The sequence below is a fragment of the Dipodomys merriami genome, unplaced genomic scaffold (assembly GCF_024711535.1).
Source record: "Dipodomys merriami isolate MVZ:Mamm:240054 unplaced genomic scaffold, mDipMer1.0.p SCAF_154, whole genome shotgun sequence".
NCBI classification, from domain to species: Eukaryota; Metazoa; Chordata; class Mammalia; order Rodentia; family Heteromyidae; genus Dipodomys; species Dipodomys merriami.
This window is the reverse complement of record NW_027202871.1, coordinates 2931679-2955168: the sequence shown is the minus strand read 5'-3', so window position 1 is coordinate 2955168 and position 23490 is coordinate 2931679. Positions and strand designations below refer to the sequence as shown.

The following is a 23490-nucleotide window of genomic DNA, read 5'->3' as shown; positions in this document are numbered from 1 at the left end:
TTTCTCTGAGAGCCTGAATACTCGTGATAAGATGCTTCGTGAAAAGCTGGAGGAGCAAGGCCTTCATTGAGAACAGGGAACAAAGCTTGACAGCCTAAATAAGCACCTTGGAGAGCTCCTCTGAGCAGCCTGGGTGAGGCAGTGGAGACTGAACACCCAGAGAGAGCCATGCACCTGTCTTAGGTAATTCTGCATGTTCCGTAGCCCCCAGCTGTTGGAAGCAGGTGACACTGGACTGACTGCCCCTGGATTGGGTGTCGTGCAGTCATGACCCAAGTTCAATGAAGGCGTCAGAAATTAGCAATTAAAACTCACACATTGTGCAAGGCCTCTGCACTTCTGATCATATAAAATAATATTCATCAAAATGAAAATAAAAACTCCCAGGCAACCCAGCCACTGGGGTCTTGTGCCTGTCAGCTTAGCTATTCAGGAAGCTAAGATCTGAGAATCAAGGTACAAAGTCAGCCCAGGTAGGAAAGTCTGAGAGAGTCTTATCTCCAATAAACCACCATAAATAAATGAGTAAATAAAGCCAGACTGGAGCTGTGGCTTTGGTGGTAGGCTTGAGCAAAATAAGCTCGGGACAGCAACTAGGTTTTGAGTCCCCGCCCTAGGAACAGCATCAATAAACAAATACATAAATAAATAAATGAACCCTGCAGCAGTCAAGATCGCACAGTTGTAAATACTTTGAAGGTCATAATAAAAGCTAACAGTTCGGGTGTTCTTTGCTACCAGAGAAAGAGCAGCTAGGAGAGCCTTACCCTGCCACGTTGTCTCTGCAAGCAGGTGCAGAAAGGTGAAATGATTTGAGAGTGAGCTGATTATATTTCTGAAGAAATGCAGCTGTACCACGGGAGCAGGGGAAGCAGCCGGCCCTACGTGTGTGTGGCATAGCCAGGTTGCTATGAATGCTCAGGGCCTGCTACAAGCAACCTGCGCAGTCAAACCGGCAGGGAGGGAAACACCCCAGAGTTGAGCCCCAGTCATTTCCTCCTCTCCGTGGGAAGGGAGAGTGGGATTTGTGTGTGCCTTCACTACCAAGGATACGTGTGTGCAGGAGGCTCTGCGCTGGTTCTGGGAGAATGCTGAGATGAAACAGGGAGCAGCCACTCTGTTCACTCGTGGGGTGATGAACTGAGTGGTACTGCAGGCGGCTCTCACTGCTGTAAGACAGCACAGGGAAGCCAGGTGGGGAAAGGCTCTTGGGGACCTTAGGAGAGCCCCACAGCTAGGCGCACCTGGGCCAAGACTGGCAGGAAGGAGTCAGGGGCAGAAGGAGAGGAACATTCTGGAGAGCCAGGAAAGGAGGGAGGGAGACCCCATGGGGTGGGCTGGGGGGCTTATCATGAGCATAGGGTGGAGCCGGTACCCAGAGTTCAGTGAGGCTGGAGTAAGCCGGCCTGGGCCAGGACCCTGGTTTGCCTAGCAGAGGCATCTAGCTCTTAGCCGCATACCAAGCTCCAAGATCCGATCTTGGGAAAGGCTGAGAGGTGGAGGCAGAGCCAAGCGCCATCCATTCCTCCTCCCTCCTCGTTCAGTTTCCAGCAGAGCAGCTACTCTAGCTCTCCCCAGCTTTTCCCTAACAACAGACTATATTTTTTACAGAAGCATCATGGTATATAACACAACTAAGCAGGAAGCAATCTCCCACTCTCTGTCCTACACCGCCCCAACCCTAGGCCAGGGTTCACCCTTTGTATCGGCATGTGTTCTTGCTGCTTTATGTATGTGTTCAGGGAGTTGATGCGTGTGCTGATGACAACATCACACATAGAAGTATAGTCCTGCCACCAGGATCCCCTTTGTTCTGCCTGTTTATCTTCCTCCCACCAACTTCTAGAAACTTCTTGTCATGTAAGGGTCCCCATAGATTTTTCAGAGTCATCTGTCTGGACCCATGACCAGAGTCTGTGACTATCCCAGGCCAAGTGCTTGTGCTTGAACATGCCACTGATGTTCCTCCACCTCTTCCCCTGGGTTGAGAATGCATTTCTCTACAGGGCATTGTGCCACCAGCTGTGGGTGGGTACCCTGTGCCAGAAAAGGAGTTGTAAGCCTCCTGCTTCTGCTTGTGAAGAAGCCCTGGGAGCCTTGGAGGGGAGCAGGGTGTGATCGAGTGTGTCAGAGTCGTGTTCAGGCAGTGACATGAAGGTGACATCAGCGGGGATGGGTTGTCATCAGACAGGGTGACTGACGGCGTGGAAGGCACAGAAGCAAGCGGTGATTGATTGTTCAGGACTGACACCCTGAGATGCCTTCAGGGGCAGAGGAAGATGCCCGGGTTCCTGGCATGAGCCTGGGTACCGCCGAGCTGGAAGCTTGGAAGAAATGCAGTGAAGAGCACGCAGGAGCACTGTCGGCTGAGGGCTTCCATCTCCTGACAGCTAAAGAACACGAGGTGTGCTGGGAGAGGGAGGCTGGAACTTCAGCCTGGGAACATCCGGAGTGACCCCATGGCGGTCGTGAGGTCATCTGGATACAAAGGACAGGCATATGGGGACAGGTTCAGGACAACTGCCCTTCCTGTGAGACCTGCCTTCTAGTGTTCTTGTGCTAGGAGAACAGGTCCTTAAATATTTAACATGAAGCTATTATTTCTAATGGCATCCCGTCTTTCCCGTTTCTGTTGCTAAGGCTACTGTAAACCAGCCACCTTACCTCCTGTTATAACAATAGAGATGAGTGTTTACAAAGTGCATCCAGACACTTGAGAGGCCGTTCTAATGGTGCAATTTCTTCCCCTAAAGATTTGAACAGTTTCTCTGCATAATGCAAACAGAGTGAGCTATCTGAAGACCAAAATACCTGCAGGATTTAAGTGGCGCATGAATATTAAACATGCAACAAGAGAATTTCAGGCTTGTCACTTTTCATGAAAAGCCTAATAAGCAAATACCATGGTGCACATAAGAAGGACTTTTACTTTTGGCAGCTTTGCTGTCAGAATGACCAGTAACCCCAGCCACACCCCCTTGCTCACAGAACCTGTTAGGGAAGAAGCTGCAGGGGCTTCGTCTCCCTTCCCGGAGCCATCCATGAAGGACTACAGTCGAGAGCTACTCCAAGCGAGAGATGGCTTTACCCCACCCAAACTGGCATTCTGGGAGCGAGGAAAGGGAGTGCTCATGAGAAATGTAAAGAATGCTTATATAAGGCAAGGGAGGCAAAGCTAGCTCACACAGACAGGTGACCACCATGAAGAGCTGCGAGGAAAAAAGACCCCTGTGCCCTGGAAACCTTCGCTTCTTACTTCAGCTCATCAGAGCTGTCACTCTGTCCACAGTAGCCGAGGTTAAAAATGAAAATTCTCCCAGCCTTCTCTGTAGCCTAAGGCGAGTCAGTTCACCAGATTCAATGTCCTGAAAATCCCAGAGTCCACCACGCTCTCCCATTCATTCCTGCCTGAGGGGGCGGCACAAAGGTAGGGCGATTCTGTGCTGGGGACATGGGAGGAGGCCTGCCTGCCTCACAGAGCCCCAGAGGGCCCTGGCTCCCAGGCTGCAGCCCTGCCTGGGCTACATGCTCCCTGCATTATTCAGTATTGGCTTTCTGAGGCCGGTTTTGTTTCCTGTTAGAGCATATGTCTAGACCAAGAAGACAGTCGATCAATGTTCATTTATGAAATGGAAGAATGGACGAATGATGACCGGTGCTCTGGGAGAACCCTGAGGGACTGTGGAAGTACATTCAACAGCTCCCTGCAGCGGGCGGTCACAGGGCTTTCTGGAGGGACCCAGAGCACACGCAGGGGAGGGAGCCTGCGGCCAAGCACAGAGCCTTGGAGCAGCCAGTGTGGGAGTGACGCAGCAGGGAGGTGGAGGTACAAGACAGTCACAGAACCGCGGATATAACTACTCTTTGCAGGGATAAGCTGATGGAAGTGGCCAGGTGTTGAGCTGTATGTAGGAATCTGTCAGCTGAAGGAAATAAAATCACAGGTGTTTCTTTGTGTTGGATTTCTGGCTCCCGCGCAGGTCTAGGCTGGATCAATGCTTTCGTAAAGTGCAGGCCAGGAGCTTCCTGTGGGTTCTCTTCATTGCACCTCGCAGTGAGGCCTTTTGGTCCTGTCCTGGACCGTGGCTGCCCGTCGGCAGCTGCAGGAAATTCTCTGTTGCCATCCTGCACGGCTCCTTCTGGCCGGGCTCTGAGGGAGTAGAGAGGCCTCAATCCTTTCTCAATTATTTCTTCAATGAATTGATAACTAAATTCAAGAGGAGTGTGGGAACCTGAATTAGCAAGACCACGAGTGGGAGCCATGGGAGATAGAAAATGATGAGAGATGAGCTCAGAGCACAGACAGAAACAAGGCCACGCCCCCAAGCCAGGGCCTGATTCCATCTGCTCAGGCAGGGAAGCTGGAGGAACATTTCTGTTGGCCAGCTGCCTTTTAGAAGGCTCATTCCAGCCCCAGTAGTGGTGGTGGGGGGACTGGAAACTGAGGCAGGGAGATGGACTTGGTGACTAAAAGCGTCTCACTTTTATAGGAGATCAAAGGTGACAGGTTAGGACCAGGCCACTAGGAGCCCAGGGTGCCACGCCTGTGAGCAGGCGCAGAGCCAATGCAGAATGCTTGTTAGGGTCTGGAGTAAAGGTGATTTGAACAAATTGACAAAATCAGGTGACGAAGATTAACATGGAAATGCTTTTAAGGTATAAAATAACAGCTCAGGGAAAAGCTACCATAGATGACATATGAGTTTCTAATTATATTCTTTAAAAGAAAAGACAAAGATACACGGGAAATAGAAAAAAAATGAGCAAAGAAAATTCAGGTAACTATGGGGAAAAAGTGGAATTGGGATGTAAAATGAATTATGAAATCAAGATCAAATAGGATTTAAAGGCCAGACAAGGCCCAGGAGTAGTACAGCGGCTCACACCTGTAATCAGCATGGCTTGGGAGACTAAGACGGAGAGGACCATGGTTTAAGTCTAACCCAGACAAAAGCTCACAGAACTCTACCTCAGTGAAAAGAGCTGGGCATGGCAGCTCATGCCTCTCATCCCAGCTATGCAGGAGGTGCAAAGTAGGAGACTCATAGTCCAGGTAGGTCCAGGCAAGAGAAGAGAGAGGAGGAGAGGAGAGGGGAGGGGAGGAAAGGGAAGGGAAGGAGACACCCTACCTGAGATAGTAATGGTGTAGGGTCATCACGCAGCAGTATAGTGTTTGTCTGGCAAATAACAGACCCTGAGTGCAAACTGAGTTCACAAAATAAATTAAAAAAAAAAAAAAAGCATTGAGTAAGAGGCTAGGAGTTACTGATGGAATGAGGTCCTGGAGGAAGGGCAAAGGGTGGGATCCAGAGATGGGAGACGTGCCTGGAACAGTAGGCTGCCTTCGTTTATGGAGCCTTTGAAGCAGCCTCTGACAGGTGAATTTGAGAGCGAGTGCTTTATTGAGAGAGGATGTTTAAAACTCAGCAGAGACACGTGTGGACAATGCAGAGTTCATCTCCAGAGCTGTCGACAGTCCGTGGGGAGGCAGGGCAGGGGAGAGGCACACACACCCCCAACAGAGGATGTGGGACCTTCGGGTGGCAGGAGCGCAAGGGAGAGAGTCAGGACAGCGATCCTCCATGCACGGGGAACTGGGGATGGCTGTAGGAAGTAGAGCGCATTGATAGATGTCAGCTTCTATTTTCCCAGTGACCAGGACATGCTTCTTCCTGCTGAGGTAGAGGTGAGCAGGTGAACAGGCTGTGTGTGCTCACAGCACACTGGGGGGGGGGGGATAATTAGAACATAAGACTGGTGACCTGAGGTGGATGGGCATTATGGGAGAAGGTCATCAGGGTGTTGGTCCTGGCAGGCAGTGATTTTACCCAACACGGCTCCTCCATCTTGGTTGAAGGTGACAAGCCAAAGGCAGGTACCCTAAGACAGCGGAGCAGAGACTGGGGCAAGTGAACCTCGTTTCTCAATGGTGAGCCACACTATCTAACCAGCTGGACTTCCTGGCTAAGGAAGGAAGTGAGAAGAGAAAATACAGGTAGATGGGAGGAAGAGAAGAGTCTGAGGTGCACAAGAAATGGCAGCATGTGGAGGCTGATGCCCAGGTTTTCAGTATGCCTATTGGGAAGAGGGATAAGGCCCAGTGCCACCCAATTTTGCATTAAGTTCTAATTGTTTTGGGCTTCTGGTATTTCCATCCCATTGTGTCTTTCCCCTCTCCCCCCCCCCCCATGGTCATGGGGCTTGAACCCAGGGTCTGGGCACTGCCCCTGAGCTCATTTGCTCAAGGCTAGTGCTTGCTCTACCCCCCTGAGCCACACCTCCACTTCCAGTTTTCTGATGGTTCATGGGAGATAAGAGTCTCATTTCCTGTCCCCAGCTGGCTTTGAACCGCGATCCTCAGATCTCAGCCTCCTGAGTAGCTGGGATAACAGGCGTGAGCCACCGGTGCCCAGCTCACAGCACTTTTTCATTGAAGTTTACCCTTGGCAGTTGCAGTGTCGAGGGTGGGCCTGGTGTCAGTTCTTGGCCAGTGTGACACAGCTAGGATCTCTCATCACAGGGACAGGCAGCCTCTGTGTCTGTCGCTCTCCAGCTAACCCTGGGGGAATGGCGTGGAGAGGGTGGCATGCTCTCCATCACCTCTGCTAAGAGAAGGACACATGAGGCTTATCTTCAAAAGGCATACCTGTTTGGCTTTTGACTGCGTTTTGTATTTTACTTGAACATGGGGACGATACTCAGGGACCTCTGTTGAGGGAAAACAAAGAGTAGCTTATGGTACCTGGCAGCCCAGTCCCAGCTGGACTTCAGGCAGCCTTCCAGCCCTCTATGTGCGTTTACCTTCCTCCTGCACCTGAGAAGTTGCCACTGGCTCCATCCAGCCAATGCACCTCACTTTGACCCTACCCACCCTCCTGGGATGGGTACCCGGACCCCATCCGCCTTCCTGGGATGGGTGCCCTGTAGCGTTGACCCACACCAGGAGGTGGCTGAGGCTCATTTTTTCAAACCATTTTTTTAAAATTATTTCCACTAAGTGACTTTTTACTACAGTCATTTACAGCCACTAGGAGTTTTGCAGGTTAATAGTACTCATAAAATGAAGGAGAAAACACCAAGGAGAGAATCTTGAAGGAATAGTATAAAGTCTTCAGTCAAAATAAAGACCTTGCAAGGACTTACAGCCCTCAGTGTGATGTCACGGTCACCTTCAGCCTTCATGTTGTCCAGAGCTACCCCAGTGGGAGCGCCCCTCCTCCCCAATTCCCCCCCCACCCCCCCCCCCCAATGTGAACCACACCTCAGCCATCTGATTGTGCATGTGTGCTGGTGACTGGTTCATGCCTTCATATATGTGTTTAGATTTCAGATCTAACTTCCCCAGAGGAGAGGACGTTTGTGCCTTTTGCCTCTGGGAGCCCAACTTACTTGATACGTTTCTCCAGGTTCATCCATTTCACACAGGGAGATATTTAAAAGTACTCCATCCTCCACTCAGGTGCACCAGAGTCCCGGGTGTGGCTGTGCATCTGTTCTCAGGTGGTTGTGTCCCATGGATTACCCCTCCCTCCCCGCCCCAGACCCCGTGGAGGAAGCAGGAACCTCCGGAGTCAGAGCCCAGGGAGAGGTTCAGGACTTTGAACCTCCCTTCCCTGGGAGCTGGGGACGGGCTGTAGAAAGGAGAGAGTGTTGCCAGTCTGTCAACTTGTATTTTCCCAGTGGCTCAGGATACACTGCTTTCTGCTGAGGTTAAGCAAACGAGGCCGGATGTGCACACTGTGCAGAAAATAATTAGAAAACACAAGGCTGGTGACGTCAGTTGGGTGAGCGTTACGGAAGAGGGGTTCTGGTATGTCAGTCCTGGACTAGCAGCTCCAGATGGCTTCCGGCGGGGCCCACCTAGTTGCTTGCTCATCAGCAGCCAAGCCAGACACGGGACTCAAAGTCCCTGAGCCTGAGCCTTGAAGGCATGCTGGAGCCCGGGAACCAGGGACTGGGGCCAGTGTCCTTCCAGTTACCCAGTTACCTCCCTCGAAGCAAGGGAAATGGTTTTGTGTGTTCTATTTTGCTGTGGTTCCTGATTAAAATGTAGGAATTTTCAGCATTTTTTAGATGCTTTGCTCTATTTATAACTCTCCATGTGTCGCTTCACAATAACCCGTGATCAATGTAAAGGTCTTCCTGAGCTCTGTTCAGTTGGGTCTGTTGATAGAAGTGAGACATTCTAACATGACTTTGGCTTTCCCTGAAGGCTCTAGAAGAGCCATTCATCTTCTGCGGTGCCTCTGCTGGCTCTGATAGTGTCTCTGTGGCAGTAGGAACATCAGGTGAGCAGGCTGTGCACACCGCATACACTACTGAAACCACCGGAGTCTGCCTGTAGCATCACATTCACTCATGCCTGACTCACTTCCTGGCCCCACCACACTCCAGAAAACAAACTGAGACCAAGAGTGCTCACGCGGTTCGGGGGTTGGAACCTCTATAAAGCATGCATCGAAGTGCCTGGCCAGGTGTAAGGCCTCGCAAAAACAAAAGCACTGGCCAGCATCATCGCCGGCAGCCCCTTTGACCTCAGTGCTGCACGCTGGATGGAGGTCAGTATTGTCGATGTGATTCAGGTCCCCAAGGTGAGCTAATTAACTGTCTACGGATCTACTTTCAGATGTCTGAAAGGACTTCAGGTATCTGAAAGAAAATACATTGTTGGAGAGTAAAAACAATTTCAGAACACACCTCTCCCAACCCATGTAAACCTGAATTCTCTTCTCGAGTTAGAAAGGCAATGGGGAGAGGACAGGCAGAACCCCCTCCTGAGGAATGAGACAGAGAGGGCAAGCCAGACCCTTTGTTCTCCCCACAGTGCTGTCACCTTCCTGGATTGTCTCCTAGTGGGTGGTCCCTGAGCTCCTGACCAGTCACAAAAGGGGAACCAGCCACCTGGTTACTTGGATCTCCCTCCCTGCCTTCCCGGCTTCCACAGCCAGAGCCCCAGCACTGTCAGGAGCAGAACCAATACAGGCCATCACTGCCCTCAGATGGCAGAGGCCGGTGTTAGCCTACTGTGCTCGCCCAGATCACCCTGCCCGCTGCCTCCCTCCAGAATGTTCTCTCAGTGTACATTTGGCTAAAGAAAACCCAAAGACCACCGATAGATTCATCTTGATTAACTCGTTCCCAAGCAATAAAGTCATAGGAAGAGCATCTTCGGGCAATAAGTAGGTCCACTGAATATTTCCTCTCTGTGGATCACTTTTCCTCCTGCTGCTCTCGTATCCACTCAATTCATAAAATACTGCATCGCCCTCCCCCCTCCTGGCCACCCCCTCCCACACACACACCTGTACGGCAGGATCCCTACTCTCTCTGGAGGTGCAGAGTGCATCCTGAGGTGTTAGTAGACTCTGTGTTTAAGAGCAAGCCAAAGTACAGGTGAAATGCAGATACATTTATATTCTCTGATATCGGTTTAACTAAAATTATGGATAGTTTTCCATGCCATGATTTCAGAAATTTCACTCCAGCCCCATACAATCAAGACCGTGTGGTGATAATTGTGTAGCCGTGAGGTCAAAGCTTTTCTGAGAAACCCGGGTGTTTAGCATGGGAAGCTGTCTCCAGCCCAGGCTGTGCTCAGCTGCTCCAGGCTTCCTTGGTATCATAAATTAAGTTTTTGCTATCATGGGTTGTCTTGAGGCAGAATGGCTATATGGATTTCAGATTGAATGGCATCTTCTTTTTTACATGTATTCTCATTATCATTAAGTGGTTGAGCAGAGTGGTTTCCATGCAACACATCCATTTAGGAGTATAATATATCATGATTGGTGTTACCTTTTCCAGCCTCTTTCAGCCCTCCCTTCCAGCTACTTGGTTCTAAATGGAATCTTCTAAGACAGAAGATGTATCAATACGTGGTTTTATGATGTGTAATTTGCCCAGTTCCTTCTCTGACATGTTATATTTCCACATATAATTATGGAAAGAGGAAGATCTCTACTCTTTAGTTAGAAATAGTTAATTGATTAAAAAGAAGATTCAATGCAGGATACAGAAGTCCTCCCATGCCCTTGACACAACTATCAATTTTCCATTAGGAAAAGGAGATTACAGCTTTTTTAAAAAAACTGAAATTATTAACAGTTGGTATCCATTAAGCATGGATGAATAAGCTAAACCTTATAGGTAAGTCAAAAAATCTGCAGAAAAGCATAGAAAGTGAGTTTGTTTGAATGAGCTATGGTTAGAAACTTTATGTATCTATAGGTTTTTGCTAAGTTATCCCTTATATATTTCTTCTGTTTTAATTTTTCCACATTTCAAAAACACAAATCATTTTGTATCCCTTCTTTGAATTTCTAAATAATATTTAATGCCCTACATACCAAGAAGTTCTCTGTTCCAGGCACTGTACTGAGAGTTCACCACAATAAAAGAAGAAAAAAGTGATTTCCTATATTAACAGTAGAAGGAAATATTGCAAATATTTGAATTTGCTTCAAGAATCAGCAACGGCCTTTTAGTCCTCACGCCCCAGAGCTGGTGTCTGATATGATTATGTCACAGTTCCTCTCACTTGTGTCAACAGTTCCACCCAGCTATTAGAAGAGTTCTTCAGAGAATGACATGAGTAAGATGATGGGAAATTCATCCCAGATGGCAGTGTGAGGGGAGAGAGACGGAAGGCCAGCCATCATGAAGGAAGCTTCTGTGGGAAAGGAACACAGGCAGATCCACGGAGCAGGGGGTGGTCATGGGGTCCAGAGCCAATACTTGGCCGCCCCAATCCCTGGAACAGCACAGGGTCAGAGGAGAGAATGAGAGAACTGCCACGTTGCTGTGGGAAGACCAGAGTGTGCACAACCCACCACCAAGCGGCTCTGGTGAGCCTCCGCTCTTCCACCTGACTCCCCATCTAGAAAAGAGGTGGGATGTTCAGATCCTGCCAAGTTGCCATAAAGATTAGAACTTCTGTATGGAAAGCAGCTGGCACAGAGGCATCTAGAACAACACATTGCCTCCGGGTGGTGAGCTGAGAATTCCTTCCTCATTTGGCCACAGTTTCCTGTTTTCCTAAGCACTTACATAGAAACTACAAGTAGTAGAAAGTCTTAAATAGTATTTAGCCCTTTAAAAAAAATGTGTGTGTGTGTGTGTGTAGGTGTGTGCTCTCTACCTGCGAATGAGAATGGACTTGCCCTTCAGCAGCCAGAGAGGCTCTGTCCCCCGCCCCTTGCCTAGTTTTCTTGCTATTTCAAGCTCTTTTATAGAGTGCAGGTGTGAACGAGCCTCACCCTCTCTCTCTGGGAGCCTGGGCGGTATTATTGGTTCTTGCAAGAAAAAGTAATCAGAGGAAAAAGAAAAGGCTAAGCTGTTACCACATTTGTTAACTCTAGCCAGATGCTCATTAGCAACACACTGGAAGCCAAAAATGAAAGATCAGCCTGCAGCTTGGATCCAAAAATAAGGGCCAGGCTCCGTGGAAAACACTGACAGATGCAAGCCAGAACAAGGGAACCGGCCTTGCCAGTGCCATTCGCAGAGATGCAGCCTGGTCGGCGTTCCAGGTGCCCAGAAAGGCCTCTGTATCCAGTGTCCCGACTAGGTCCCAGCAGGGTTGCTCACAAAGCACCCCACCTCCAAATCACCTGGGATGTTTAGTAAACACACATGCCAGATACACAGAACAGAGCAGGTACACGGCAGAGCAGGGCTTCCAGGAGATTCACACAGACAAGACTTATGGAGCTATGGCATTTGCGCAGGCGCTATGGTAGAGGAGAAGTTTATCTCTTAGCAAATTTTACTCTGCCCTCCTAAAATCCTGTGAATGAAGTCAGTTACTATTACCACCACCCTGCTGACTTCTCCACCTTTCAATCACTAGAGGGTACGAGGGCAAGAAGCCAGGTCCTCCCCTCTGCCACCTGTCTCTATATCCCAGAGCCATCAGCAGATAATTCTCCTCTGGCCAGACTCCTAGGACTTTGGTTTTCATTCGATTGGTTTTGATCTCGAGGTGATTTACCTCTCTTATTAAAAGCACAGAGCTCTCTGGGTCCTATCTGTTACTAAGGGAGCAAGTGTGTGGGTAAGCTATGTCCACTTGATTTGATTCCCAGCTCCAACCCTGTTGCCTCTGGTTATATGAACTTTGGACAAGTCACTTGCCCTTTGAAAGGGGGGACAGAAGCAGCTGAATTTAAAAAATGGAGAAAAGCTAGTGAGGGCAGAGAGAAAAGGTGAGGGAGCACCATGAAGAGTTTAGAGTGGTTCTCAGCTCACCCTGCAAGTAGACTGACCTGAGGAAGTTTGAAGTATACTCCTGTGAAGCCCCCACACCCCTCACCCCACACACAAGCCATGTCCCCACACAGCCCTGCTAGGAAATCTGATTCTGTTGGTCTGGTGTAGGGCAGGCAGTAGTGCCAGCTAAAGCTCCCTAGGACAGGCAGCTGTGCACTAGCGTCTGGGCTCACATCATAAGAACACAAAGAACCACAAATGCCAGAGCAGGTGCAGGGGGTAAACAGAAGGCTTGTCCATGCCCATGGCAGGACTGTGAACAGTACAGCCATGGTGGGAATCAGTATGGAGAGTCCTCAAGAACTAAACGTAGAACCATACCAGCCAACAATACCACTCCTGGGCATTTGTCTAAAAGAATGTAAGTCTACACACAGCACAGACACTTGCATGCCCACATTTCCTGCAACACTAGTCATAATAGCCAAGGCATGGAAATGGTCACAATGCCATGCAACTGACAAATATAAATGAATGAATAAATAAATAAATATACATGCACATACATACAAAAGAGGATATTATTCAGCCATAAAGAAAAATAACATTATGTTGTTTGCAGGGAAATGTGTGGAACTGAAGCTCATCATGTTAAGTGAAGTAAGCCAGGTTCAGAAGGACAAACTCACATGTCTTCTGTTATATGTGGTCACTAAACCTAAAAAATAAACAAACATAGAAAGGATGTGAGGTGCATATATCTAAAGAGCAAGCACATGTTTGTTATTGTAGGGCTTTTAGGAAATTCAAGAGCGGGGAGGAAATTATAATGTCAAGGTCATGACAGGCTGAGATGTGACTCTCGGAGGAGATTCACGGGAAATATCAACAAACACAGTGCTACATTTTGCACAAGATCCCAGACAGAAAAGGAGGCATGAAGTTCAAAGACTTATAGGTTAAATTTTAGCAACCTAGTTCCTGGTTGTCATTGCACTGGGGTGATATAACATGTTTACATCATTGCACCTAAATCTCTAAATATGTCTTCATTCTCAAAGCAAGGATGACAGTTAAATGATACCTGTACTTTTAAAAAAATAAACAAAAAGCAATTAGCCTGAGCAACCAACAGATAATTATATAACTGAGACTGAGACTGTGTGTGTGAGCATGTGTGTGTGTGTGTGTGTGTGTTCAATCTTCTTTTCACATTTCCCCAATCACTTTTCTTTTTTGTTGTTGTTATTGTTGTTGTGGGGCTTGAACTCTGGGCCTAGGCACTGCCCCTCAGCACTCAGCTCAAGGCTAGCACTCTACCACTTGAGCCACAGTGCCACTTCTGGTTTTCTGGTGATTAACAGGAGATAAAAGTTTCACAGACTTTCCTGCCCAGTCTGGTTTTGAATCATCATCCTTAGATATCAGCCTCCTGAGTAGCTAGGATTACAAGCGTGAGCCACCAGCTCCCAGCTATATTGGAATTATTGTTTTATATTATACAGTATTATATAGTATACATATTATATATTATATTATTATTATGAAATAGATACATATTATGGAATGAAATACTATATAAAACTATAGTGGAATGTATAATATTTTATATATTGTATATTACTATTTAGTCTATATTACATAGCATTTATATAACTATATTATTATATTACTACAATGGTACCTATTAAAGAATGGAATATATAGATTAATATAGTGGAATATATATATAATGTTATGCATTATACATTATATAATTATATTACAATACCTGACACAAGTTACTTATGAAGAAACGTCAGCTCCATGTGTTTGGAGATTGAAAGTCCGAGCCTGGGCAGGTAAGGTGGAGCAGGGTTGGGCTGACCTCTGTCGAGGGTGTACAGGACAGAGGCGCATGGCCACAGTGAGCAAGGGACGACAGCCCAGTCAAGAGCAGAGAGAACATATACTCATAATCTGACCTGCTGACCTGAAACCCCTTCATAATAATTAATAACAATTTCTTTAGCTTACCTGACAAAAAAGAGAAGCAAAAGATTCTATTTGTGCAAATACAATCCCCAACTTGTAATGTGCTGACTTCCATTGTTTTGGCTTTATGCTGGCATAGAAGTAATATACTCAGGTAGAAACTCTACTTCTTTATCTTTTGCTTTTAACCATTTTTTGTGGTGCTACGAGTCAAACCCAGGGCCTCATGCACGGCTGGGCGAACACCCCATTCATTAACTTTGATTTCCCCCCGGGGTTGCACTGCCCGTGATGCCAGGAGCAGGAGCGAGGCCCAGCTCCAGGCTGCTGTGAACGACACATCCCATACTCTACAGAGACCGGGCTACTAAGCTGTGCTGTTTGGCAGGTTGAGTCTATTAACTGCAGATGGCCTGTGTTATTTTCAATGTATGATAGATTCAGCAGGACATAACCTCACTGTAAGCAAAAGTACATCTGCATTTGTGACGGTCCCCCTACAAAACCATTGAACAGGTACCAATTAGTGGTGATGTCACCCGTAAGATCAGGGCCAGGTCCATCTTTGCTCAGTGGAGCCAAGACCAGTTCCTTTCAGGACAGGAGCTGCTTAAAAATCCTGGTCCAAAATCAACCCACAAAATCAGTCGCCTTCCTGTACATTGACAATGTACAAGCTGAGAGGAGGGAAATAAAGGGAGCAACCCCATTCACAATAACCTCCCAAAAAATAAAATACTTAGGAATTAAGCTAACCAAAGATGTAAAAGAACTATTTAATGAAAGCTATAAAAAGCTAAAGAAAGAAATTACAGAAGACACTAGGAAATGGAAAGACCTTCCATGCTCCTGGATAGGCAGACTTAATATAGAGAAAATGGCAATACTGCCAAAATTAATATACAAATTAAATGCAATTCCTATTAAAATCCCAATGATGTACATCTCTGAAATGCAGAAAACAGTCCAAAAATTCATATGGAACAACAAAAGACCTAGAATAGCCAAAACAATTCTAGGGAATAAGGACAACATGGGAGGGATATTCATGCCGAACTTCAAACTCTACTATAGAACCATAATAACAAAGACAACATGGTATTGGCACAAAAACAGACCTGAAGACCAATGGAATAGAATAGAAGATCCAGAAATAAATCCACAGGCCTACAGCCAGCTGATATTTGACAAAGGAGCCAAAGACATACAGTGGAAGAAACACAGCCTCTTCAACCACTGGTGCTGGGAAAACTGGGAGGCCACATGCAGAAGACTAAAAGTGGACCCCAGCCTATCACCATGCACTAACATCAACTCTAAATGGATTAAAGACCTTAGCATCAAACCTGAATCCCTGAAACTACTGCAGGACAGAGTAGGAGAGAAACTTGAACTTATTGGCACAGGTAGGAACTTCCTGAACAGAGTCCTAGGGTCACAACAAATTGGAGAGAGACTCGACAAATGAGACTACCTTAAAAGAAAAAGTTTCTGCACAGATAAAGCTATAGCAACCAAGCTAGAAAGACAACCAACTAACTGGGAAAAAATATTTACCAGCAATATATCAGACAAGGGGTTAACATCCTGTATATACAGGGAACTCAAGAAACTAATCCCTCCCAAACCTAACAAACCAATTACTAAATGGGCAAGGGAACTAAAGAGAGACTTCTCAGAAGAAGAGGTAAAAATGGCAAAGAAACACATGAGGAAATGTTCACCATCCCTGGTTGTGAAGGAAATGCAAATAAAGACAACCCTGAGATACCAACTTACCCCAGTCAGAATGGCCCACATCCTCAAGTCAGCCAATGACAAATGCTGGAGGGGATGCGGAGAAAGAGGAACTCTATTACACTGCTGGTGGGAATGTACACTTATACAACCACTTTGGAAAGCATTCTGGAGGGTCCTCAGAAAGCTAAATATTGACCTCCCTTATGACTCAGTCATACCACTTCTAGGCATCTATCCTGAACAACAGGAACCAGTATACAAGGACACATGCACCTCCGTGTTTTTTGCAGCACTGTTCACAATAGCCAGGATATGGAAACAACCCAAATGTCCCACCACAGATGAATGGATCCAAAAATTGTGGTATCTATACACAATGGAATATTATGCAGCCATTAGAAAGGACAAAATAATGGCATTTACAGGGAAATAGATGGAGCTAGAAGAAATCATGTTGCGCGAGGTAAGCCAAGTGCAAAGAGACAAACGGTACATGGTCTCCCTGATAAGTGGATGTTAAATCCAAAATGTTAGGTGATACGACAAAATTCACAGGACTTAAGTAACAAAGGACTTCCACTCATCTGGTCAAATCACTACTAAATAACCCCATGCTGCTGATCCCACATATGGTATATATATGCACACCAGAGGGAAACCAGGAGAACGACATAGAACTAGAGGGAATCAAGGAAAAACATACAACAGCAGGACCCATCAGCTGCACTGGACATTGATCAAAATGAGCTAAGCAACACAATGGCAGGGATGGGAGGGAGGGAACAAGTGGGAAAGAGGGAACAGCTGATGCTATGCAAAACAAAAGAAATGTACATATCACCCAATGTGGAAGAAATAACTGTATCGCAAAGCTCATTGAACTCATAAATGTTATAGACCATGATAGACAATTTGCCCCATCACTATCCCACAATACTGTGAAATTTGGGAAATTATGTAACCAGTTAATCACAATAAAAAATTTGAAAAAAAAGATGATATTAAGTGAGCCTCAAGATAGGGACACAACTGTTTTTTTTCTTGCTTGCTATTGTTTTTAACTTATTTAAAATGTACTATGTGATTTTTTTGCTTCTTTGGTATGTGCTTTCCCCACAGTACATCCCCTGTTTTCACTCTATTAGATGTCAGTGCCCCCTAAATCTTGTATATACATTTTTCTAATTTGGGGAGGGGAAAGGAGATTTTTTTAAATGCTGAAATAAGGATACAGGTTTACCCATTGTAACAATGAGATGTACAAGACTATGTTGAAAACAAACTTTACAACTTGGAGGTGAGGAGGGAGAAGTTGGGGAGGTGAGGAGGGAAGGGATGGCAGGGGATAAACAAAGGAGGTAACAATGCTCAATAGGAAGTGTACTCATTACCTTACTCATGTAACTGTAACCCTTCTGTACACTATTTTTACAATAAAAAAAACAAACAAAAAAGTTTTTTTTAAAAAAATCCTGCTCTGCATCACAGCACAAGTAAGCCAGAAAATTCATTAAGCACACAATGACCTGATTTTACTTGAAGATGTAGATGAAGAATAACTAATTTGTGGTGATAATTACTAAATCTATGTCTTGGCCCACTTTAGTGCTTTAGCCCAAGGCACTTCCTGATGAATGAGGAAAGTAAGAGATTAGACAGTGTCCCTATCACATCATGCCGTCTCCCATCCACGCTGGACGGCAGCTTCGTCCATCCTTCAGCCTCCCTCTGGGTAATAGGGACTCACTTTAACAGTGACTTCTAATGGCAACCAGTTGAAGACCTTTGTCATCACACAAGGCAAGCCATTCCCTGATGTTTTGGCCTTTCATAAATTTCTTGTCCAAAAGTTCTTTGATCCCTTCAGAATCCTTACCATTCTACAAGTAAATACAGTTAATAGTATGCTGGGTTTTTTCATACATAATTGTTACATTGTTTTTCCACTTGCTGCAATAGCAAAGATCACCAGTAATCTAACTTGTCCTGAAAGTGCATAATCATGTCTCAGGATGCTGAGCTGAAAAGCTGGTGAGTATGTAATGTTTGCGGAAGGTTAGGTAGGCTGTGGACACCTCTTCCAGCAGCATTCAGATAGGATTCTACTATAAACGTGTTATCTGTCAAAGGTTTTGATGCCCAGGCAATTTTTTTTTCACTAAATAGACAGCAGAATTTCAGAGCACCTCCCTTAGCTTATTCTCTCTCAAAAACAAATGCTGCAGTGCTTCAGTTCATCACGTTTTCCGAAGCCCATCTTTTCTGGATAAAAGTCCCAGGTGTTTGTATTAGGGTGCCTTTAGGTTGGGAATTTTCTGTGCAGTCTTCGTTTGAATATTCTTCCCATTTACCAAAAAGAAAGTACACTCCTATTTCTTTTTTTTCTTAAAATGCACGATGCTATTTTTCAGAAGAGGTACAAGTTCAGTTTACCGTAAGAAACATGAAAGTCAACACCTGGTGGTAAATAACTGCTATTGGATTCAACATCTCAAATACCACAGAAGACGTGGGCCTTCCCTCACGGAGACGCTGCCCGCCGGTGCTGGGCAGATTCAGGCTCTCTGTAGCTCAGAGAAGCACATACACATCTTTGGCTTCTGCCCCATTCCTCGATCCCCAGGTCTTCCCAGTCCTCATCTTCACCTGACCAACAGCCACTCCCATTCTGGAGAAGCCAATCAGAGCATCAGCGTGGTGTCTGGGTATTGCAAGTAGTGCTGGGTCCCCTCTGAGGGGTAGTGGGGGATACAGAATCAAGGTCTGGTTAGACGCAGAACAGAGGGCAAGGGCAAGCCAAGGTCACGCTCTTTTGGTGGTTTGCCTGCTCTTGCTGCTTTTAGCTAGGTGAAAGCAAGAATGGCAAGAGCCAAAGGGGCTTAGGAGCCCTGGCTCTGGGGTCCTGTGGAGGGAGAGGAACTTCCTTCAGGATGGGGCTGCCATGGTGGTGGCGCCCACCTCCCCCAGAGGGGTGCAGAGCCCTCGTGGATGGAGTCCACTGCAGGAGGAGAAGCCAGCAGCAGGGGGCACACGCGCCCTCCTCCACGCGTCCCTGCGAACTCGCACAACTGTTGAGATGGCCCTGGTGTAAAAAGATTTGGTTCCCTCTTATTGACACAGTGTTAGAAAAGAGATTATGAATAATGTGTAAATATTCATTCTCTTCCAGGAACATGGGTGACATTCGGAGGCCAAATTTCAGATGAGGTCAGTGGCTTCCTGTCTCCACTGTGAAGGGAGATGGCAGAGCTGGGGGTGAAGGGAGGGGGAAGGGATCCTCTCTGGCCAGGGGAGATTGAATCCCGAAAACAGGTAAGATTGACTCGAAGAGAAGTCTTAATTCTATCTTCCCCCCTGCCATTTTTACATTTAGGCTATTTATTTATAGCCCCTGAGGCAGGGAATGAATGAAACCATTGGAATTAGACAATGACACCATTTGGAATTAACTAATTTTCTGTCACGTTATGAGAAGGACAAGGTCTCAGGTATGTCTGGGGGCTGGGCAGGGAGGACCCCATCGTGGTGGTCAGGTGACCCACTGCCTCCACCCAGTGTGGATCTAGGCCCTCTGTGAGGAGGCTGGGCTGCAGGAGGTTTACAACAGCCTGGACTCTGACTGATGGATGGTGCATCCACACTAAGCAGCCAGGAAAAAAATAAAATCACAAGCTTTCAGGTCAGGCCTCATCCAGCTGCCAGTACAGAGAAGAGTGTGGAGAAGCAAGCAGCTGTATAGGACTGGAGCTTTGTCTGAGGGAGGAGATGGCACGGAACGTTGTGGGACCAGTATGGGAGACACCACAGTGCCCCGCTGGGTCGCGCAGAGGGCTCACTAAGTGCCAGTCTTGCAGTGAAATTTCCAGGTGACTCCCCAAGCTGGGGACACCCCAGCCCCGGCCTGACCTTCCTGTCCCCTTGCAGGTGGCAGAGCGGCTGATGACGATTGCCTACGAGAGTGGTGTCAATCTCTTTGACACTGCTGAGGTCTATGCCGCTGGAAAGTAAGTCTCGACCTGTTTGCGTCCACTTGGAAAGACACCCGGGATGTTCCGGGCTCTTCCAGGGGCTGCTGGGAATGGGCTGCTGCCTTCCCAGGCACCAGGGCCCTGCCCCTCCCCTCCATTACCACCATTAGCCCTGGATGTGCTGCCTACCCTGGCTCTCTCTGGCCATCCAGACTGTCCCTGAATGGATGTGGGTGGGAAGGAGGCGGGGCTAGGGGGCCAGGGCCATGGTTTACAGGTCTGGGAGCAGAGGGAGGGAGGGAGCAAGCAGATGGATGAACAGCATCCAACATGAGTCAAAGCTGGCTGCTACCTGCAGGTCCGGAAGAGCAGCCGAGGGCTGGACGCCCTCCCTGCTGACCAGCGGTGCTGGTGACTCAGTAGCTCTCATGAGAGCACCTTGCACAGCCCACCTCGAGGGCAGAGAGGCCCAGAGAGGAGTCACCTCCCACCATGCCCTTCCTGGGACCTGAGCTCCGGTGTGGGGCTTCATGTGAGCAGCTAGCTCACCCACAGGAGTGTCCCCTGGGGCCTCCAGCACCCATACTGCCCAGGTCACAGCGGGCACGGGTGCCCTGGAGAACAGACCGGGGGTCCTGGCCTTGTGGCGTGGACACGGATGTCTGCTTCCTGAAGTGGAGGAGCCAAGTATCTGGACCGTGGTGTGAGAATCCCGAGAACCTCTAAGCTGAGCGCGTTTGTGATCAACATCCAGCCCCAGGCCCCTCAGTCCCTCAGGGAGGCCAGAGCAGCCAGACCTGCCCATGCGGGGTCCTCACAAAGTCTGTTGGTGCCCTCCCTGCCCCTATCCTGCTTTTCAAGGACAGGTGTTCATAGCTGGGGACTCTGGGGCCCACATCTCTTCTGTTTTCCGTGAGTCCAAGAAAGCAGAAGTCATGAGGGCCGAGTCCCCCTAGCACACCCGGTCCGGCCAGCACACCCAGCCCTGTGTGGCTCGGCCAGCACACCCAGCCCTGTGTGGCTCGGCCAGCACACCCAGCCCTGTGTGGCTCGGCCAGCACACCCAGCTCGCAGTGTGGTAGCGCGTGGACCCTGCGAGGCCCCATCCATTGACTCCTACTGACCTGACCCATGTACGTGTGAGACTGAGCATCCCACTGTGAACTCTGAGTTAGAAAGGGCATGTGGGAAAGCAGAGCGCGCTCCCAAAGACCAGGCTGGTGCTGGCACTCGGTGCCAGGCTGTGTGGGGGCCACGCCACAGCTACCCCACATCATGATTTCTTCCAGGCTGTGTCTCCAAACACACGCAGAACTTCTGCTGACGTGATGTGACAGTTAGCCCGGACCTTCCCTCAAGCTCGAGAGTGGCAGAGCACTGAGCCTTCACGAAGCCTCTGACGGCCAGGGGCTTCTGGGGCTGAGTAGGGGTCTTGCCAGGGACCTGGGGGGGGGGAAGTTCCCCTTTCCTCAATCTTGGGCCCCCACTGAGGAGGAGGGGAGGGGAGTAGGTCTCTTCAGTAGAGTTCTCCATGGCCCGGCCTCAGGACAGCACTCTGCAGTTCCTCCTTGGGTCTTGTCACGGGTTCCTCATCCTCCCTCCAGATCACCCGGGAGCCTATGTTTTCTGCCCAGACAATGTGTGTTCCCCTATCCTCATGGCCACACAATTAGAAAGAATACCTTGACGCTCGGTGGACCCTGGGATATTTATACACTGGATCGGTGGTTTGAAAAACACCAAACTGCCAAATGCTTCTGCTGTTTCTTAGTATCAGGCCTGCAGGCGGTCCCCTGCCAGCCTGTCAGGACTTGGCAGGCACTTCTGGAATGCTCTATAGCAGGATTGTGCTGGCACAAGCAGAAACCAGTGGAGCGTGCGTTACCAACAGAGAACGCTTCTATTTCGGGCTGTGCGGGCTCTGAGATGCCAGCAAAGAATGGCTCTGGGGTTCAGGTTGGCCTGGCTGCCCATCCTGAGACACTCTCTGCTTCTTCCCCAGGGCCGAGACAATTCTGGGGAGCATCATCAAGAAGAAAGGCTGGAGGTACCACCAGTCCCCAACCATTACCCTCTGTCTGCTTTGTTGTGGTTGTTGTTGCTGGTCCTGGGGCTTAAACTTAGGGCTCATGTGCTGTCCTTTTGCTCTTTTGCTCAGGGCTAGCGCTCTACCATTTGAGCCACAGCACCACTTCTGGGTTTTGTTGGTTAATTGGAGACAAGAGTCTCTGACTTTCCTGCCCAGGCTGGCTTTGAACTGTAATCCTCAGATCTCAGCTTCCTGTGTGGTTAGGATTATAGGTGTGAGCCACTGGCACCTTGGCTGTTGGCTTTTTTAAAAATTACCATTGAGTATACCAAAGAGAAAAAAATTAATCTATGTGCTTAATCAAAGAGCTGTCAAAAATCCATTCTTGGTAAAGAAATGATTCACAATGGTTTAAAAACAAATGTCAGCATTCATTACGTGCACTTCAAATACTATTGACTGATCATTGATCACAGTGAAATACTGCAGGCCTGGCCAGAGAAAGAGAGTGTTTATGAGATATTTGTGCATGAAAGAAGGCCACATTTTCATAGCTCTCCTGGCCATTCGTGGTAATTAAGTGAAGGAAAACGAGCTTCAGGGAGAGGAATACCCACATACAGAGGTGTACGGCCGCCGTTCATTTGATTAACGACTCTGGGCGCAAACAAATGACTAAACAAGAAGCCACTGGGCTAAGCACCTGGGAGCTTATCTGAGCACAGGCAGGCACCTGTCCCCTATACCCAGGTACTCAGAAAACAACACCTGTTTTCCCCACAGTGGTGCCCTATCACTCAGGTACTCAGAAAAGCACTTTACCGTTTCCGTGCAAGGGGCCTCCCTGCCCCATCCAGCACCTTCTGTGCCCCGAACTAGTGGTGATGAGGGTGGCTGTGTCGTTGGCAGGGGTGAGGACAGCCCCATGTCACAGTGGGTAACAGCCCATTCCCCTCCCGCCTGAGAGCACTCACACCACCCTCCTGTCCGGGGACTCTGAAGACATATAGCTCATCTTCCTAGGCCCGAGCCCTCACAGCGCTTTCTCTTTGTGGTGCTGGGGGCTTGGACTCAGGACTTTACCTTACTTTACCACCGAGCTACTCTCCCAGTCCTTTTCCAAATAGTTATTTTTCTAAAGGGTCTTGTGTCAGGCTGCGATCCTCCTATCTGCGGCCTCCGGAGTGGATTGTTTTCTTGAGATGGGGCCATGCTCACTTCATGCTCCAGCTGGCCTCCCCCTGTGTCTCCTCCACTCTCCTCTACTTGCCCAGTAGCTGGGATTACAGGTATGTTCCACTGTACCCACCCATGAAAGCTGGGTCCAGCAACGCACCCCGCTGCTTGTCCTGGGCAGTCACTTCCTAGTGTATTACAGGGGCGGGTTGCTTCACTGCTCTGACTCTCCATTTCCCCACCTACAAATCGGACCACTCATGAGTATGTGCTGACAAAGTGTGGTAAGTGTGCAAAGGCCTTGGCGCACTACCTGGTAGTCACAGTAGCATGCTCCACCGCACGTGGCCCTGTCCACTCTTGAATACAAGCGTTGGGGTGTACCCCTACATGGCC

At 48.2% G+C, this 23490-nt stretch overlaps 1 protein-coding gene across 2 annotated transcripts in view; it reads left to right on the top strand.

Annotated features, from left to right (window-relative positions):
• Kcnab1 (potassium voltage-gated channel subfamily A regulatory beta subunit 1) overlaps positions 1 to 23490 on the top strand; it is a 216565-nt gene that overhangs the window by 144474 nt on the left and 48601 nt on the right. For both annotated transcript variants that reach the window (XM_070022896.1, XM_070022897.1), the window contains exons 3-5: positions 19091 to 19128; positions 19846 to 19925; positions 21892 to 21936. In XM_070022896.1, the coding sequence (XP_069878997.1) occupies positions 19091 to 19128; positions 19846 to 19925; positions 21892 to 21936 (163 nt within the window). The remainder of the gene's footprint in view (positions 1 to 19090; positions 19129 to 19845; positions 19926 to 21891; positions 21937 to 23490) is intronic.